The sequence below is a fragment of the Drepanopeziza brunnea genome (genome assembly GCF_022702325.1).
Source record: "Drepanopeziza brunnea f. sp. 'multigermtubi' strain 214-2 chromosome Unknown ctg3, whole genome shotgun sequence".
NCBI lineage: Eukaryota > Fungi > Ascomycota > Leotiomycetes > Helotiales > Drepanopezizaceae > Drepanopeziza > Drepanopeziza brunnea.
Genome location: NW_027094066.1, coordinates 2,010,721 through 2,029,579, shown reverse-complemented (window position 1 = coordinate 2,029,579; position 18,859 = coordinate 2,010,721). Strand labels below are relative to the sequence as shown.

Sequence of the window (18,859 nt, the reverse complement as noted above, 5' to 3'; positions counted from 1 at the left end):
TTTAGGCCCACAAATCACAGAGCGGTGGTTTCTGAGTGGCTCAAAGCCCTGTCAGCTCCACTGCACGGACTAAATACTGACCTAAAGATACTTTTCAAGGCTGGATTCTTATACTACGTAAGTTGGTTGGTTTAAGCCTTGGTAAGATGCCTTGCAAAATTATACTTCCGACATGTATTCATGGGGGGAGAGAGTAATAGGGCCCGTCGGTATAGGCAGACCGCTCAAAGACCGTTTAAGAAGTTGCGCAACGTCTATTGGCTAAGTAATAAGTGTTCGCTATAATAAGGTTTGTATAGGTCTTGCTTTGGTCGGGGTTTTAAAGTGGCCTGAAATTTCATGTACAGCTACGTACTCGTGCGGCCAGCGACTTTGTCCCCATGTCGATAAATCATCCCAAGTATAGAATTAGATATACTAATTTTAGGCATAGCCAATCAGACAGAGCGTTGCAACCCCTTTCCCCAGTTCGAAAAGATCAACGCATGGGGACAGATATACTTACTGGCCGCACGAATACTTGTGGTACAAGCTGTATTTTGTTGCGAACTCTGTAGCCTTGGAAATAAATGAGCTAGGGTCTTGGGCCGGTTTGGCAGTCGGAGCTGACTTTCCAACACTGACCCCTCGTCATTTCACGAACTCGGGTCACTCACATTTCTGAAGGATACGCGCGGCATCCATAGAGAGAACAGTTCCATTGCAGCAAAATGAATAACACGTAATATTAGGTACAAAGTGCCAGCACTCGGCGCAAAACATGGTGTACTGCTATATACAGAGAAGCCGAGACGCCATTTAACCCATCCATTACTTTTTCGCCAACTCCCCCTATCGATCGTAGAAGACTTCACAACTGGTTGACGTCGTGGCGCCAGACATTCTGTTCCGTGCGCGAACTGTACAGGCTGACGCCCAGCAGGTTCTGCATCTGCGTATCGCTGACCTGCAACACGTTTTCGGCAACCCACCATCGGAGGCCCTCGCCGCAAGGAGGAGTCGTCAGGGAGCCTTTGTAGGTCCAGAACTTGCGGACGTGGTCGACCTCGTCCAGGGCTTTGACCATGTCGATGTTCTCCACGTACTTCACGGCGGTGGAGTCGACACCGGGGCATCCGAGAACCTGGGCGATGAAGGGAGATTCGTTCTCAGATGGGTTGATGCGAAGACCAAGGACTCCTTTGGGCTTCCCCTCGGCGTCCGCGTGAACGAGATGCACTGCATAAACGTTAACAGGGGCTTGGATCGGTAGATGACGGGGTAGACGTACATTCTCCGTGGCTACGCTCACCGTTGATGCGGTGTTCGGACGGAGTGTGTGTGTGCTGGGAAGTTATGTCAATAGATGCTTTCTGGTAGAGTATCGTGAGGGGCGGCGTACGAATGAGTGCAAGTAGTAGACCTGTTCACCGTCGGTCAGAGTTGGGTTGCCGGTGTAGTCTCGGCCATTGGTCTTGTTCAACATGAATTGGATTCCGTATCCCCAGTTACTGAGCTTGCCGGAGACAGTTGTGTAGTTCAGCGTAGGAATATGAACTCTTGAGTATTGACCAAACGGAAGATTTATAGGGGATTGAGTCATGCCAAGTTGGCACACCTCAGCTGGAAGTTGATGTCAGTACGAAAAAGTCGAAGTCTGACGGGGAAGACCAACAGCCATTGACTCCAGCAGTGTTCCCCCAAGTCCTAGCCCCTTCATAGGTCCATGGTGAAGGTGCAACCTCCTCAGCACGTTTTTGGAGACCAGCCACGCGGACGTTCGAATTGTCTTGCGGGCACGCAAGCACAGCGGAGACAGCCGCGAGAGCGATGAGAGAGCGAAACATGTTTGGTGAGACAGTGAGGAAAGATCGAGGAGAGAGTGGAGAGAAGGTGATGATAGGTCTAGGACCAAGCAATGAGTGTGAGAAGGGTGATGAGGTGTAAAGAGAGTGTGGATAGTGGATATTATGAGTTTATATCAGGCAAAGTTGGTGAAGAAGCTTACTGTCCATCGATCCGACCCAAGCGGGAATTCTGAAGGTACTTATATCGACGTTGACTGATTTCGCATAGCAATCCGCGTATGTCCATTTTCAGGATGGCTGATGACAATATGGAGGCAATTCGGTTGGGTTAAACTTTCTTGGGTTCTTTTTTCAAAACCCCTGAAGACCGATTTGATAACGGCTTATATCCGCAGAGAGTTTAGCGAGGGCTGTGCTGTGCGAAAAATATACCGGAGAGCTGGGCCCCGGCAGATAAGATGTACTTACGTACGCCCAAGCACACCCGGTACCGAGGGTAAGTGCACGTATGTTAGTCAAGATGGCTACTTATGAAAAAGAGAAACAAAGTCAAGCATAAACACAACCGAAAGTGAAGATAGCGATATCTGCCTGTCCACGGGACTGTATGCAAACCCCCTTGGCTCAAACCACCAAAGTGCTCGTGTATGCGTCCCAGAGAAAATCCCCAAGAGATGACAATCACGTATTGCTCCTTGTCGGTTCAATCCAGACGTGGGCGAAGAAGTCGTAGCCGTACGAAGTAAAGACTCAGCGTTGATGCCAACACCAATACATATATACTTGAGTGCCCAGACGAACCACTACTCTCTTGACCATACTTCAAGATGGTCCACTCCACGTGCCGGGCAAGCAGCAGAGCACGGGTGAGTAGTTTATACTTCATTTCATCATCGTTGATGACTGTAAGACATGAACAGGATTATTGCAGAGGAACGAACGAAGGCCTTCCAAACACCGGATTTCGGGACGATTCATCAGATCCCGAATTGGTGGTCGCCGGAAACCAGAGCACTCAAGGCGGGCAACCTTCGCATGCGATCGCATGCGAAACGCCCCTGGATATCTTCGAACGCAGAACGGAGGTGCTAACGGTCCGTCGGGTAGAGAGAGAGTGTTTTTTCTCCGCAAGTGGCCTTTGCGCAACACTATTAAGTAATGAACAGGTAAGAGTTGCTGGGGAAGACGATTTTGAAAGCTCTTGGAATGCTAAAAGCTCTTGTGCTTTTCAGCTCTAATTAACCTTGAAAACTGAGAGCTTCTATATCTTTTACGAGAATTAGTAAAGCCGCAAGCGATTGTAGAGCAAATCTAATCAAGTTGAGAAGTGACTCCAACCCGCTGTGATTTGCAAGTCTTGCAAACTATCAGTTGGTTTTCGCTCTTTTGGATTAATGCGGACTTGTCCAAAAGTTGGAATTCCGAAGCGCGCTTTTAGCAAACCTGCAACTTTAACCTGCATATCGGCTTGAGTGTGCTCGAGAAACCTGCTACCAAGAGGTGACGCGTTCTTGAGACGCTAATAACTTTTAATCTCTATTTCTTAACTGATCAGTGCATCGGCTGCGTAAAGGTCTAGAGTTTAGACAGACCTCGAAATTACGCTGGAGCTATAATTGATATGTAGTATTGTAGTATCGGAATTACGCTGGAGCTATAATTAATACGTAGTATCTTCACCAATTAGAACTCACGGGAGGCAGTGCATCGATCTTATGGAGTCAACAGGCCCGCGCACGATCGGTAATATCGTAAATTTTTTACTGCAAGGTATTGGAGATTGTATTACACGGTTTAGTTGGTCATGATAGGTCAGCCAGCACAAGTCCAATAAATATAGGTCATGAGCATGGCTAATTGTATTTAACTTGGAGCATCTAAAAGAAAAAGTATTTTATTAGTCCCATGTTCCAATTGATTCTGTCTTGGTCTGCAAAGATCGACGACGCATAGGGATAGATAGGATAGACGATGCAGATCAACTCAGAGAAGGCGGACAAGAAAACATGTCTCGAATTTATCAAATTTATCGTACGGTTCACGGGGTTCGCGCTTCTTCTCCTACATGCATCAGGTTATGATCTCGGGAAGAGGGACAACTTCCTCCGTAAGTAGCAAGCTGATTGGTTTCTCTCGCTCTCCGTGATAATGCCCAAGTGACGCGGAGACCCAAGTGCTTGGTAAAGTGTAAACAAGCGGAACGTGACCGACCCTGTAACGTGTTCGCTCCGTAGAAGAAGAATATCGGTAGACGGTGACGGTCACAGAAAGGGGGTTCGCCGGAGCATCCAGCACAAAAAAAAGCTATCATGGATATCCCAACAACAGCGTGCCTGCCCAGCTCCCAAGTCATAGGTCCGAATCATGCCAGGCGAGTTCAAGCCGTCCGCTTTGTCAGTTATTCTTGGGAATCGTCACAGCAGAGAACATTGGTACCAGATACAAGGATCAAGGTAATAGAAATGCTTAGCTACCTTATCCAGCACCTTTCCCTCATCGGATCCAAGCCAGCATCAGCAGTACCGGTACTAGCTCTTCCAGTCCTCACCCGCGAACTAGCTGGAAAGCCGGTCTGTTGAAAGGTCTGGCCTCTCCCCAGGGATGAGCAGCCCAGGCGATTTCATAATTACCAAGCAGCATGACACCAAAAACATAAAGTGCATTCATTATCGGAACCTCAAGTTGGCAGCCGTAAACGCAGACAGCTTCCGTATTTACTGCTACTATTTACAACTTGCTTATTATTAACAGCCCCTAGCAAAACTTCAATGACAGATGCTTGAAAGATAACATCCCAGCCACATAATAGTCAGTGCGCTGCCTGTTTACCTGCGGGCCCCCAGTAACAGTCAAAATAATTATCACAGCTCTGTTCGTTGTTGACTTGTTTCTTGAAACATATCACGATTTTCGATTTCTTTCGATACAAATTCAAAAACATCAGGTTTCCCCCCCTCACCCGCCCCCGATTTGCAAATTGAATAACTTGGTAACAAAAAGATTGATACTATTACAAATTAAATACAGAAATCGATGCCATCGAGATCTTTCCAAATATGGAGATTTGCTACTAATCTCCGATTGAAAGTACTTTGGCGCGGCTGAACGAGAAACTGTTGGGTAAACTTTTTCTCCGGACCATATATCGCTGTTTTTAAAAATTTGCTTATTTACGCTCATTTAATTAGCTAGCTCTTTAAAGATAGCGGTAACGCTGCTCTATTAAAAGCATAAAATTTTTCGTACGTTCGCTTATTTTAAGTCTCTGGATTAATTAGCTTAGAGCTGAATTCGCAAAGCGATTGGCTAGATCTTAAAGGAGATTGAAAACGGGGCGCGGGGTAAAAATATCAAAATTTCGCGACGGAAAGTTGTGATGAATTGTTTTTTTCCCCTCAAAAGCTTAACAATTATAATAAAAATAAAAATAACAATTAAATACTTTCTAAATATTAGGATCTGTTATTAATATCATTAAGAGTATTTTGGCGCGGCTGAACGAGAGATTGTTGGTAAACTCTTTGTCCGGACCACACATCGCTGTATTTAAAAATTCGCTTATTTACGCTCATTGGATTAGCTAGCTTTTTAAAGATAGCGGTAACGCTGCTCTATTAAAAGCATACAATTTTTCGTGCGTTCGCTTATTTTAAGCCTTTCGATAAATTAGCTTAGAGCTGAATTCCCAAAGCGATTGGTTAGATTTTTAAAGTAGATTTAAAAATGGGGCGCGGGGTAAAAATATCAAAACTTCGCGACGGAAAGTTGTAATGAATTGTTCTTTTTTTTTTTACCAAAGCTTAAAAATCATAATAAAACGAAAATAACAACTAGATGAGATTGCTGACTAGAATGTATAATACCCGTTTTTTAGTATCGTAGCTCGTTGCGTTATTTAAAAAAAAGGAATTAATAAGAAAGCTTTTTATAGCAAATGTCATTAGCGAGATGCAGCTGTCTTTTGAGCATTTCATTTTTAATAATAGCATCTCTGAGTGTAATGCAAGACGCTGTCTCTCTAGCATCTCATTTTTAATAATAGCCTTCTTAAGTTTTATGCAAGCAGTTGTTTCTTAACATCCCCTACCCCCCCTCCTCCCTTTTTTAATATTAATAATGTATATTAGTCGAGATTAATCGCAATGCAACGAACGTCACCAGTATGAATATTATAGCTTCATCCGTTATTGAGTTATTTTCAACTCGAGCTGAAATGGGACACTTGCTTACCCTGACTTTTACCGAGACCGCAGGTAAGTTGTTGTTGTTGTATTTATTTACGTCGGGCGGGTAGCAGGCGAAGCCTGCCGCCCTAGGACTTCCCATGGGGTACGGTGACGTGCTAAGCTAAAGAGTTACATACAAGAAAGCCTTAGACAGCAATTCAAAGTATTGCAGCGAGAGCTATTATCGTTTGCGCTTTTCCCTTACGGATAGGATGGATCAAGTAAAAAGGAATCTCTCGTTAAAGGAAAACCACAAAAGAGAGTCAAGCAAGTATAGATTGCTATAGCTAGCTTATAGCGTAGCTATGCGAGTCGCATAACGACCAGTGTCAAGGCCGGACCGGGGTCAGCCGAAAAGCACTTACAAGTGCGAACAAAAACCCAAAATAAAATGCCTAAACTACAAAAGAAATACCTAATATTGTATAGCAGTGTCAAAGAAGTTCCTCCGGGAGCGCACCGCGTTGCCTTGAAGTCCTTGTTCCGTCGTGCATCTATCTAACAGGCCTCTACAGCCTTTATAAGGCGGGGGCGTACCCCGTTCTCCTTACCGAAGCAGTATCAGTTAGCCAGAGTAGCACTCTCATCGAGTGCAGTGCTTAGAGTAGAAGTCCGTGGTGGTCAAGAAGGCCTGAAAGTCAGCCGGATTGAGACCGCAGGTAAGCAGGCAGCGCGCACTGACCATTAAACCGACTCCTCATCGATAAACCAACTCACCTCCAGTTCCCAACCCTCCGTAAACCCCCATAGCAGCCATCCCAGAAGGGAAAAAGACAATAATCTCTGCAATAAAACCCATCAGTCAGTCATATGCATCTTTTCCCCAAACCCCATAACACGATTTGAAGACAGCTCCCCTCCTCCTCTCCTCTTCTCTTCTCCTCTCCTCCTCTCTTCTCCTCTCCTCTCCTCTCCTCTCCTCTCCTCTCCTCTCCTCCCTACTCCTGAACACCTTCCAACACGAGAGAAGCCAGCATGAAAGGATTTACCACTAAAACCCAGCAACAAGCCCGCAACGCCATTCCAACCCATCCCCTTCCATCCCCACAGCAGTTTCGTCTACCCAACCTTCCAAAAAAGCCCCAACCCTCACCAGCCCTCATCACACATGATCCGTCCTCACTATATCCCACCACCCCAAAGCCAAGAAGCAGGCAGGAACTACACAAAACACGCAAAGGGGTGAAAGAAAGAAAGGAGTAAGAGAATATGAAAGAAGAAGTTGCCAGAGTCAAGTCGAATCAAGTCACATGTGTTTACTTACGCACATTCACACGATGTAATAGTGACAGACCCCAATCCCAAATCCCAAATTTCAATATAGCCAAAATATATATATATATATATATGGAGAGAGAGGGGGGGCGGGGGTTGTGGGTCCGGGGGAAGAATGCCCTCTTCTTTTCTCCTTTTTCCCCTTCTTTCCTCCTTCTTATCCCCTTTTCCTATCATTTTCAAGAGGCGAAGATGAAGAAGACGAGGAAAAAGACGAAGAAGAAGAAGCCACACTCTAGTCCACTCCACTCCACCCCACCCCACTCCGCCGCTCCGTCTGATAGGTAGGTACCTAGGTAAGCTGTATGTAGAAGGAACTCAACAATCAACAGTCAACAGTCAAAAGTCAACAGCCAATAAAAATGCAAAGCGAGCGATACCTGACTTGACTAGACTCATTCCGTCATTGCCTTTCCGTCAGTAGAAAAAAAATAAAGAAAAAAAAATAACAGGGTGTCAGTACAGTACTGCCAGCACGCAATTCATTCATTCAACATGATAGATAGATAGATAGATAGATAGATAGCAACGAGAAGGGGACAAAAAACAAAAAAAAAAAAAAAAAAGGGAGCATTCCATAGACGGATAATGAGTGAGTGGGTACTATCTCTGGATGACGCGAAAGTTTCAGGCAAACGCTGCAGATTGATCCTCGAAAACATATTTGTACGACCTTGAGAGCGATCGCTTTATTTTCCTTACTTATACAACCAACTACAAGCTCCCCAGTCGGCATGCGATCCAATCCCAATTAATCGTCGTCTTCCTCAACCTTGGCTCGCTTCGCGGCGCGGTCCTCGTCTTCCTGCAAGCCATACTGCCTCTTCCCCGAGCTCTCGCCAACCTTGCTCAGGAAATCATCGACGTTAAACACATCTCCCGTGTCCTTCTCGAACTGTACGGGCCCCTCTCGTGCCTGCGCCACAAAAGTCAGCATTCGCTCCAGGTCGATACTTGGGTGGTGGCAGGACTAACCTCAACATCTCCAGAGCCCTTGAACGTGCCTTTTCCAAGAGCCTCTCCGAACCTATTGGTCTTCTGAATCCTGCCCATCTCCGCCTCCGCAGCATCATCGTCGTCGTCATCCATAGTTTGACGAGGTCGATAGATGCTGCTGATAGCATCCTGAGCGGCGAACAGAGGCTTGTCGTAGGCTTGATCTTCGTTGAATCCCGAGTCGAATCCACTGGTTCGATTGAACAGGCGAGAATCGAACATTCCTTCCGAGGACTGCGTCGGTTTCGCAAGACCCAGAGCAACCTTCTCCGAGATATCTCGGTTCTGTTCCCGAGCCATCATCTGAACCCGTCGCTCGGCACCCATCCGTGACTGTCTCAGTTTCCGCTCCTCTTCTCTCCGCCTCTCCGCACGCATCTTCTCTCGCTCTCGGACCTCCTCATCGTCACTTCCAGATCTTGAAGATCCAGAGTCGCTGTAGCTCCCGGACCTTGATCTTGACGTTCTTGAATCTCGTCTTCTGGATCCCACGCCCGCTCTCTCTTCTCGAGCCTTCTGGGCCAGCATTCGGAGATGTTCCTCCTTCTGGGCCTTCTCCTTCTCCGCTAACCGTTGTTGCATATGCGCGCGCTGCTTGACCTCCTCTCTGGCATGTCTATCCGCCGTAAATAGCGCTTCTGCAAATTGAGCAAATTTGTCGTTGATAGTCACATCCTGCAGCCCCCTTCCATCTGCAGCCAATCTCTTATCCAGCGGAACAGTGTAACCCTTGGGGTTCTTCCAGTTTGATACAGGTGGTGGGATCTTCCAAGCTTCCTGATCCTCAGCTGTCAATTTTCGGGGGGGCGAGTGCATAACTGGCGCCGGCGGACTTGGCGGTCCTCTAGGAATCTTCTTGTGCTTGAATTTGGGTGGCTCCATAGGATCTTGCTGCCTCTCCACAATCTTCATGATGCGATCATTCTTCCGCGTATTATCCCCCATCTGATTCGCAGGCGTATACCGAACATAGGTAGGCTCCTTCCTCGATCCGACGTTGACGTTCTTCGGTTTCTGAGCGGCCACCGCGCCCATCACCAGCTTCGCGAGCGCATCTTTCGTCCTCTGCGTCGACGCAGCGACTTCCTCCTCGCTCGGTCGGTCCAGATTGATGTCACCGGCATCAGCACGCTGCCGAAGTGGGATGAGGTCCTTGAAAGACGCATGCACTATGCGCTGGTCGCTGTGTCCTTGCCGCGCAATGGCATCGTATTTGACTTTCCCTTCGGCTGTCACCTGTAGAGCGAGCGCGTTGCTGGCAGAGCCTGCCTTACGGCCCATATCAAGCGGGTACTGCGCAACGGGTATCTCAGGGAAGGCTCCGCCGTCCCCAAAGTCCTCCTGTCCTCGCGGTCGCCATCCTGCTCGCTTTCCGTACGGTGGAGGTCCAGATCTCTGCCAGACACGATTAGCACAGGTCTCGTAAACTCCCAACATATGGCGGCTAACCTTCAGCACAATCTGTGTGTCATCGAGAGTCCCAGGCCCAACGATTCGCGGTCCTCGTTGTTGCGCATGCTGTGGAATCTCTTCCTCTTCACCGGTATATTTGGGTGTCGGAAGTGCTCGCGCAAGAGATGCCGATATCGAGGCCATGTCGAGCAGATTTGTTGGTGGAGAAGTTGTTCTCGGATTTCCAAGGCTGCCTTGTCGACGATGAGAGTTGCGGGTCACAGCAGCTCAGAACCACGCTAACACGTATGAAGACTAGCGCTATATCGGATTCACTCCGTACTCCATTCCATACCTATCTGTGCAAATGCCCAGCTTGGCTAACCTGAGATCTATGTACTCAGTAATGACCTACTTGTCTGTAGATCATAGATTGAATGTAAACACAATGCTTTTTTTTTTTTTTTTACCTATCCATCGCAAACGAGATCTGGCCCTATCAGGGTTCAGCGTTTGTAAGGGAAATTGAAATTGATTTCCATGTTCGCAGTAGCCATCCTATAGAGTACACAGATCTTCAAGACTCCATGCCGTATGGCCCCCCAATCGCTCCAGAATGCATGCCTTTCCCAAAACCCGATAGCTCACACGTACCCCTTTCTCGCGCCCTGGCACCATAAATCAATACCGTTGTGAATCAGAACCTCGACAGGGGAAGGAAGTACGTACCTGGAAGAAGAAGCGGACAATAAAGACCTGCAGGCCAGCCATGCACACCATCATCATGCTCTCCATAACGCTAAAGTTGAAGATTCTCCTCTCGGTGCTGCGGACTGTGCTGAAGTTGCGGTTCTCTCTGGTGCGGAAGTACTTCTGGTTTCTGGTAATGGTCGAGAGTTGGCCGGAAAGCTTGAAGATAGACTCCTCCAGTACCGACGTTTGCTCGGGAGATGTGCCTTGCTTGGCCGGTAGAGATGCGCGCGCTGCCTCGTTCTCCACCTGCGAGATCCTGTGTCAGCCATCAGATCCAGGAGAGTCGGGTCCCGGATGTACGCACAGCAATCTCAAAGTCCACAAACTTTTCCGTATATGTGCTCATCTTGTTATTGAAGCAGAAGCTGTATTCGCCAACCTCCGTCGCCGTGAACACAAAATCGCCTTGCCTCTCTTTCTGCCCGTCCAAGATGACATTATGCATTGGCCCTAGGACCTCGTAGTCGACATCGAAGGAGCCTCCTGTCTGGACCTAGAAGTTGCCACCCATCAGCGCAATGCACAGGCCCATCTGGGAGCGAGATTGGTGCGTACAGCGAAGTAGAAGGCAATCTTCGAGCCCTTAGTCTCAACATTAGAAAAGAAGCACGCTCTCTCGTTTGCACCGAGTTTATATGTGAGGGCCGTCGCAGATACAATGGGCGCGAGGCATGCCAGAAGGCCGGGCGCAAGTATTGAGAACTTCATGATGTATGGTCGTGGTCGTGGTCGTGGTCGAGGTCGTGGTAGCGACACTGAGGATGTACGGTACAGTGAGGCTATCTGGCTACCTGGCCCGTCGGAGCTTCAAAGTCGCGTTCTCGGTCTTCCGAATCAGGAAAGGCTAATTGACAGGGGGGTTAATCCGAACGACGCTGATGTGGATGGATGGAATTGCTCTTCCAAATAGATCTCTGCTTTCTCCTACTCATCTACCTACCTCCCTCTACCTCTACCTGTCTCGATTCCAGATCTACCAGTCCGCATGAAAACATTCGAAGGCCACACCCGATCAGTGAAGCTCCCATCGAGCACAATCTCCGGGCCCTCCTGCGCAAAGCCCAGCCTCGCATAGACAGTCCGTCCCGATGTCGATGCTTCCGTCACAGCCTCCAGTCCGCCGCGCCTCCGCGCTTCCTCCAACCCCCACTTGACCAACTCCCCCGCAATCCCCCTTCTCTGGAACTCCGGCGCCACAGCGCAAAGATCGAGCGCCATGATCGCCGGCGGATCCCGTTCCGCGGCATCCTCCACGGCGCCAACCCGCTGCTTCGTTAATGATTTCATAGCCTGCCGTAGGAAGTCCTGCGCGGATTGATCGTTCGGATATAAGGCGTCCAGTTCGGACTTCTCCACGGCATCTTGACCTGCTCTTCGCACGATGCCGTGCCCCTCCACCGTGGAGAGCTGCACCCAGATCGCCAACCCCGCGATGACCTCGCCGCCACTCGCGCTCCCGTCCGCACCTGCTGCCGAGCCGGAGGCAGATTCATCATCCGCAGCCGGAATCGTGGCTTTCAGGAATACCGTGTTGGCATTTCCCGCGTGGTCGACAGTCGTGCCCGCCCACCGGCGTTGCAAGCGTGCAGCGCCAGAAACTTGGCCTTCGGGCGTGTCCCAGCCCGGGTTGAAGGCGGTCCAGATGCCGTCCGCGGTTTGCGTTCCGAACGCGGACGCGGCGATGGAGAAGCAGCGGGTGAAATCGTCGGGGTTCGTGATGGGCTCAATGCGGATTGGTGAAGCGTGGTGAAGAGTCGTCATGGTGCAAGGTACGTAAGGATGGAAGAGACGAATGGATTAGGGGACTGTTGCTTTCTCTGCCACGAGAGATGTTGCCATCATGAATGAGGGGAGGTTTTGGTAGTGCCTTGGCAAGAGACGCGGGGGGAAGGTGGGGGGTCGGTCAGTCAGCAGCCCCTTTTACTTGACAGTCACAATAACAATGTAAGCGAGCCTATTATTTCCCCGCTATTAGACTGCCCGGCGACGTAGATCGGGTAGATGACTGCTATAATATCCAACATGTAACAGAGCTCATGATCTCTGTCATTGGTGTCACACATACACACATACAACACATAGCTGGTGATAAAGGTAGTCTATCTTACTTAGTCTTAGTCTTAGTCTTAATCTCAATCTCAAATCAGCAATTTTATCATCTCATATATCATTTATTGTTCTTCTTTCTTCTTTCTTCTTTCTCGCTTCTTCTTTCTCGCTTCTTCTCTCTTCTCTCTTCTCTCTTCTCTCTTCTCTCTTCTCTCTTCTCTCTTCTCTCTTCTCTCTTCTCTCTTCTCTCTTCTCTCTCTCTCTCTTTCTCTCTTCTTTCTCGCTCCTAGCTCTATCTTTCCTTTCCCTGTGCCAGCCATATCACAGCTCACAGCACATCGTCACCGGAAGAGCAACGCACGGAAGCAAAAGCTCAAGACCATCATCTCTCTATCTACTTCACTACTTACTACAAAACTCATCGGCTCGGCTATGCGTGCTTCTATTTCTGGTTCTGCTGATGCTTCTGCTTCTGCTTCTATTCAACTTCAACTTCTATTCAACTTCTACTCCTACCCCTACTTCTGCAATAGGTAGATAGGTAGGCATACACCTCCCCTTTTTTGTTTCTTTCCTTTTTCATTATTTTTCCCTTTTTTTCCCTTTTTTTCCCTTTTTCCCTTTTTCCCTTTTTCCCTTTTTCCCTTTTTCCCTTTTTCCCTTCTTTTAAAATTCCAAATCTCCCAAATCTCCCTTCTCTCAAAATCTCCCAATTCTCCCAAAATTTCCCAAATCTCCCAAAATTTCCCAAATTCCAAAAATTCAAGTATAACCGTCAGCTACCTTGGTTTTAATCTTGTAAAAAAATTTTCCCGGACCTGGCGCAGCAAGTCGGGTCAATTCTTTCGGATGAGAATTTAGGGAAACCGACGATGATGCTAGTACGTCAGAGCTAGAGCTAGAGGGAGCTAGAGGGAGCTAGAGCTAGAGGGAGCGAGAGCTAGATGGCCACCAACCAACCTCCTTTCCTCTTCTGTTTACATGGGTGACGAGGATGTGTTTACGTATATATATACAGCCAGCCAGGCAGGCAGGCAGGCAGGCAGTCAGGCAGGCAGGAAGCGTCGACCCTCCTCCCCCCGCCTGCTTCGTGGTGATGTGGTGATGTGGTGGTTATCGTTAAGGAGGAGGAGGAGGAGGAGGAGAAAAAGAGGAGGAGGAGGAGAAAAAGAGGAGGAGGAGGAAGAAGAATAAAAGTCTTACTATGCATGAATAAGACTCTGATAAATTGTCATTCAGTCCCGGCCAGCATGCTGCAAAGCTTCCGCTACAACATACACACACACACATTCTCACATACCAGCAGACATATAGCAGGCATACCAGCAACCAAGAAACGGCTATTACGTTCAGTATGTAATATTGCATCGCCTCTTTTTCCTCTCTTCTCTCCACTCTCTCCACCCTCTGCACTCCACGTCTCCACTGCCCCTGTAACCCCTCATGAATCCACCCCATGCCACATATGCGAGGCCCGTCTACCCAGTCCATCCCCGCCACCCTCAAGATCAAAAGTCAAGAGTAAGAATTGAAGGTATGAGTTCGCATATCAAACGCTCATTTAACCACCGTAGCGCCAAAGTCCAATGTGTCGTGGACCTCTCTAACAATAGCATACAAAACCCCGGTCCTCCGGTCCCAAAAAAATATGCGTGAATGGCAGCGCCCGGTGGCTGCATCAAAGATGTAACGAAAGATGAGGAAGAAGATCTACTTCAAGAATAAGTCATGCCCGCCATTTCGGATTGCGCGCGTTCGATCGACGTGGTCTAAGCCGAGTAAGTCATCCACAGAGGTGACTATTTCGTCCAAGATCATTTCTTGAAATATGTCAGCATGCGATACGAGGGAGAGGGTATGTCGACCAAGACGTACCATCGGTGAGATACTGGGGCTTGGAATAATGAGCCCGCTTGACCACTGCAAACTTGATCTTCTCAAAGTTCTTGCCCTTCATACCTGTCCGCTTCTCCAGACGCTTCTTTGTTTCCGAAAACGGCTCATTCGGAATGAGACGGAATTTGAATGGGACGCCGTGGGTCTTGTTGGGTTCGGTCTGAAAATGGAATGCCATCATGAACTCCGATGTCTCGTCGGCGTCGACATCGTCCTCAGGAATTCTCTCCGCAATTACATTCGCATACTCGTTAATACTGACGACACCCGACTCTCGATTGAGTTCCTTGTGAATCTTGTTACTGTGAACCTCCCAGAATCGGATCGGACCACCCTTGACTTCGTCCTCTATCTCAGCCTTCTTGACGAGAGCAGTGGCGAGATCCTCAATGGTTCCGTTCTTGGGGACGAGAAGGTCGTAGACGTCCGTCTTGGTTATTCCTTCGCTTATCCAAGCAATCTTGACGGATCTCTTGGTATCAAGTTCCGAAAGACTCATGTCCAGAATCTCGAAAAACAGAGAGTCGTTCCGTTGGTTGTTGTTGCTGTAGGTGCTGTAAGGGGGGCTGAGTATCGTCTGCAGGGTTTGGGTCACGCTGCGTTTGACAGCTGTTTTCGGTTTGCCAGTGGTTGCATTGATCGTCCAAAATCTGAGATGAGTGGGATCGAGACCGAGGTGTTCGCCGACCCTTGAGGCTATCTGATCGTAACTAGTCTTCGAGCTAAGGACGAGAGGGAAGGGCTCAATCTCAGCACTCGTGTCCCGCGCCGTGTTGGGGTAGAATTTGACTTCGCGTCTGTGGAGAAGGAAGTCATAGAAGTCGCGGGCGTCATCGATCCTGTCAGAATACTGTCTTGACGACTTGGGGGTACGTTCGGGCGATGCCTCCAAGGAAATGGCCGAGTTCGCATCGGTGCTTATCGAGGTTTGTTCAGACGGTGACTCTGATGTTATCATTGAGTTTGCATCGGATTTGTTCGGCGAGGTCATAGTGGAGAAGACAGATGGTAATCTGGCCAAGCCCGATGGGCTTCTGTCAGACACCGTGGACAGATCGCCACGGGCTGGTGAACCCGCTGAATTTCTTTCGGACGACGTGATGGAATGACCCCTGTCGAGGTCAGTAAGCGTCAACTGTTGCGAGAGACCCTGGACTGACGAGTCGGTATCCGATTTCGTGCTCAATTGGAAGCACACGATATCTCCGTCTTGGAGCTCTGCAGCTTTCAGAGACTGCTTGGCTTTCATTGGTTCGATCATAGACGGCTTGATTTCCTGCTTGGTGGTTAGGAAATTACACGTGATGGGCCCGGACGATCTCCTACCTCGAATAACTTCAACTGCACTTTCTCGCCGTTCGCCATCTTGTCAGGCCAGCGCATTTTCTTCAAGATAGCCGGTACGAGGTCTTCGACCTTCTTCTCCCGACTGATGTAAATATATCCCACTCCGAAAAGTGTCTGACGCTCGACGTTGAATTCTTTCAGAAACAAGACAATCAGATCGTTCTTGGGCGAGCCCTGGACACCCGGGCTGGACGGCCATATCGGCTCTCCTTCACTATTCAGCTCTTCGGCAAGTTCTGCCCAAAGTCGCATGTCAGCCCCTTTGTTGCCAGACATCCGTTGATAGGCGTCCTCAACGCTCATGTCCATATCGTTGAACGGTGTGTCGGGGCGGACTGTCTTATTTTGTCTGTTGACCATCCCCCAGAAGCGAATCCTCCGAGCTTCAACCTTGGCATCGGCAGCGACTGTCATGGCTAGATCTCTCAAGGTATTTTTTCTGAGGTATCGGAATTGCTTGGCAGCAGCCGGGTCCTCAAGGGGTGAACGATCGAAGCACGTCAAGTCGGTGCCACCATGGCGCAGGAAAGTCTCATCCGTGATGACTCTGACGTTGAGGTACAAGTGCGCCTCTTCTCTTTCTTTTTTAAGGGCCTGGCGTTTTGCAGCCTCCTCATCGAGTCTCTTTTGCAGATGGTTCGGGACGTCATCCCCCGTGACCGGTAGTAGTACATCGTGCACGCGTGTTTGACGGATGTACACCAACATGTATGCACTGTTCTGGCGCATGAGAGGTTTGGATCTTGCTTTCATGCCGTTGTGGATGGGGTATTCGCCCCCATAGTTGTCTTCCAAGACCTCTCGTAGGGTCGCCTTCGTGACCCGATCATCATCGTACTTGTAGAACCACCCGTCCGGATTGGGCTTGATGAAAGCGTAGTAGTGCCCGGCATTCAAGTCTCCGCTGTGTACGAGCACGCCATGGAGTTGATAGACGTAAGATTCCGACCTGTCGGCATCATCAGACAAGAACGGAGCGGCATCAAATGTCTCTGGGAACTCGTAGCGGTCGTTGATCTTCATCATGGCGTCGCGGTCGATGTCGTACTGGAAGCGCTTCAGCTGTAAATGCAGCACTTCCGGGAAGGTCTCGAAGATCACACCCTTCTTGGCGTCCTGCAGCTTGTACGTATCCCCAGCCATATACTGGTTCTCGCCATCCATGAGCTCAACTTGGATGTAGTCTTTGAAGCTAGCTTCGATGTCTTTGTTTCCGCTGACGTTCAGTTGGATATCCCAGTAGTCCTCAACGCGGCGAGACTCGTAGTCAACATTGATACACGAGATGTAGGTCCGGACCTTTCCACAAAACAATCTCGGCAACACATTCTCCGCTTCGGTACCTTTCATCTTCTCCTCCATCCGTTCCATGAGTTTCCTCGAGAGTTCTTGCACATCCTGCTGTTCGAATATATGCTTGGTCTCCCACCCAAAGGATCTTGTGAGTTCATTGGTCGACACAGCCTGCGTGGAGCTTTGGAGTTGGTAGAAGAGGCGCTGGAGTGTATATGCACTGTTTGTGAGGGCTTCTTCGTTTTGTGTAGGTATTTGGTAGACAGCCTTGACCCGTCAGCATGGGGAGGTCAGAAGTTGGGTGTGGGCATGTACCTTTCTGAACGCATTGGTGAAATACAAGGATTGTATCAGTGAGTTAAGGTAGCAAGTTGCTCCCTGGTTCTTGAGTCCAACGAATCCAGTCTCTTGCTTCGAGTCATAGCTGTTGAAGTTGTGCCACAGCACGCCCGTCTCGTCCTCGACGATTTTGACATACGCCGTCATTTTGGCTTTCTGGCCATCGGCCAAGCAGACTCCCGACGCATCCCACGGCTGCTGCCACAGCTTTCTGATCTCCACGAAGCGTGTGAAGCCCCAGTCGCCCTCCTCCTTCGTGAAGCGGTGGTGAGCAGTATGTGTCTGGAAGACGTGTGGGTGGTCCGGATTCCACAGTACGAGGGCAAATTGAACACAGCATGCGAAGTTCTCCGGGAGTTGGCCTTCCGGGTAGCCCTGTTCGAGGTAGAAAGACGCATGATCGACGTTATTTCCGGTTGGGAACATGAGCACGCGCCTGGCATCATTAGCTACGACGGAGCTCCAGTCGCTGGCGCACATCCGCTGAAGCTTACCAAGGATGTCCACCCGCCATGAATACCGGGCCATGCGACCTCCGAGGCAGGCTTTTCCAGTCTGTTATATCCCACGTATCGACCACGATTTCGCGTGTTGGGGGGAGTTCGGGGAGGGGTGTGAGAACAAGTTCTTTCATAGCCTCGACTGTGCAGGAGTTAGCCCTCTGCCACTGCGGCGGCCACTAGATGCCATGGACAGAGGAACATACAGTTGTCGGCGCGAGGGGCGTCATCTTCGGGATCGATGATGGCCACATCGCCATCGTTCTCGCCGTCCACATTGTTGCCAAATTCGTCCGAGTCGAGCAGAATGTCATTAGAAGACTCTATGTCGTTAAAGATCTGTCGGCCATCTCGGTCAGCTCTGGGGTGCAAAGGGATCGATGATGGGAGCACCGAAAAGAATTCCGGGGGGCTGATCGCGCAACCTAAGTTTCCGGAGCGACGTGAAGAGGACGAAGACGAAGACGAAGACGAGGGAGGAGAAGGGGAGCTCGGGTTGCTGTCGACTTCCTCGAGGGAAATCATGTTGCGCCGGCTCAGCAAGAGGAGGAGGAGGAGGAGGAGGGATCAGATGTGGCGCAGGCTTTCCGATGTGGGAGGCAGATGCGGATACGGTTTTGGATGCGAAGGTAGAGGTAGAGGTAGAGGTAGAGGTAGAGGTAGAGGTAGAGGTAGAGGTGGAGGTAGAGGTGGAGGTGTAGCTAGAGCTGGAGAGGAGAGTCGACGAGGGGAGAGGAGGGGGCAAGAAACCTACAGGATTCATAGTTGCGGTGGGAGAAAGTGCGAAGTGCGAAGTGCGAAGTGCAAAGTGCAAAGTGCGATGTGCGATGCAATACAAAGACGAGGAGGACCCCTTCCCAAAACGAAGTTGTGGTTGAGTCGCAGCTGCAGTCAGTTACTGTGCGGGTACGGGTACGGGCACAGGGACAAGTACAGCAGGTACAGCAGGTACAACAGGGACAGGTACAGGTACAGGTACCGGTACAGGTACAGGCGCAGGCGCAGT

General features: G+C 49.4%; 5 protein-coding genes across 5 annotated transcripts; all 5 read right to left on the bottom strand.

Annotated features, from left to right (window-relative positions):
* Window positions 1–850: 850 nt before the first annotated feature.
* Window positions 851–1,826, bottom strand: L3040_002703 (uncharacterized protein; the record flags this gene model as incomplete). Its single annotated transcript, XM_007296350.1, has 4 exons — window positions 851–1,218; window positions 1,271–1,325; window positions 1,382–1,602; window positions 1,655–1,826. 4 exons carry the CDS (start codon window positions 1,824–1,826, stop codon window positions 851–853), a joined length of 816 nt encoding a protein of 271 aa, XP_007296412.1.
* A 6,213-nt stretch (window positions 1,827–8,039) lies between these two features.
* L3040_002702 (uncharacterized protein) lies at window positions 8,040–9,880 on the bottom strand (the record flags this gene model as incomplete). The annotated part of the gene is made up of 3 exons (XM_007296351.1): window positions 8,040–8,204; window positions 8,264–9,679; window positions 9,734–9,880. The coding sequence occupies 3 exons, from the start codon at window positions 9,878–9,880 to the stop codon at window positions 8,040–8,042; spliced, it is 1,728 nt and encodes a 575-aa protein (XP_007296413.1).
* Window positions 9,881–10,320: 440 nt separating this feature from the next.
* On the bottom strand, window positions 10,321–11,137 carry L3040_002701 (uncharacterized protein; the record flags this gene model as incomplete). Its single annotated transcript, XM_007296352.1, has 4 exons — window positions 10,321–10,344; window positions 10,406–10,675; window positions 10,734–10,922; window positions 10,985–11,137. 4 exons carry the CDS (start codon window positions 11,135–11,137, stop codon window positions 10,321–10,323), a joined length of 636 nt encoding a protein of 211 aa, XP_007296414.1.
* A 228-nt stretch (window positions 11,138–11,365) lies between these two features.
* On the bottom strand, window positions 11,366–12,190 carry L3040_002700 (uncharacterized protein; the record flags this gene model as incomplete). Its single annotated transcript, XM_007296353.1, has 1 exon — window positions 11,366–12,190. The coding sequence occupies one exon, from the start codon at window positions 12,188–12,190 to the stop codon at window positions 11,366–11,368; it is 825 nt and encodes a 274-aa protein (XP_007296415.1).
* Window positions 12,191–14,188: 1,998 nt separating this feature from the next.
* L3040_002699 (uncharacterized protein) lies at window positions 14,189–18,616 on the bottom strand (the record flags this gene model as incomplete). The annotated part of the gene is made up of 8 exons (XM_066155655.1): window positions 14,189–14,298; window positions 14,354–15,486; window positions 15,535–15,650; window positions 15,701–17,281; window positions 17,330–17,789; window positions 17,848–17,995; window positions 18,060–18,192; window positions 18,608–18,616. The coding sequence occupies 8 exons, from the start codon at window positions 18,614–18,616 to the stop codon at window positions 14,189–14,191; spliced, it is 3,690 nt and encodes a 1,229-aa protein (XP_066012633.1).
* Between the last annotated feature and the right edge of the window lie 243 nt (window positions 18,617–18,859).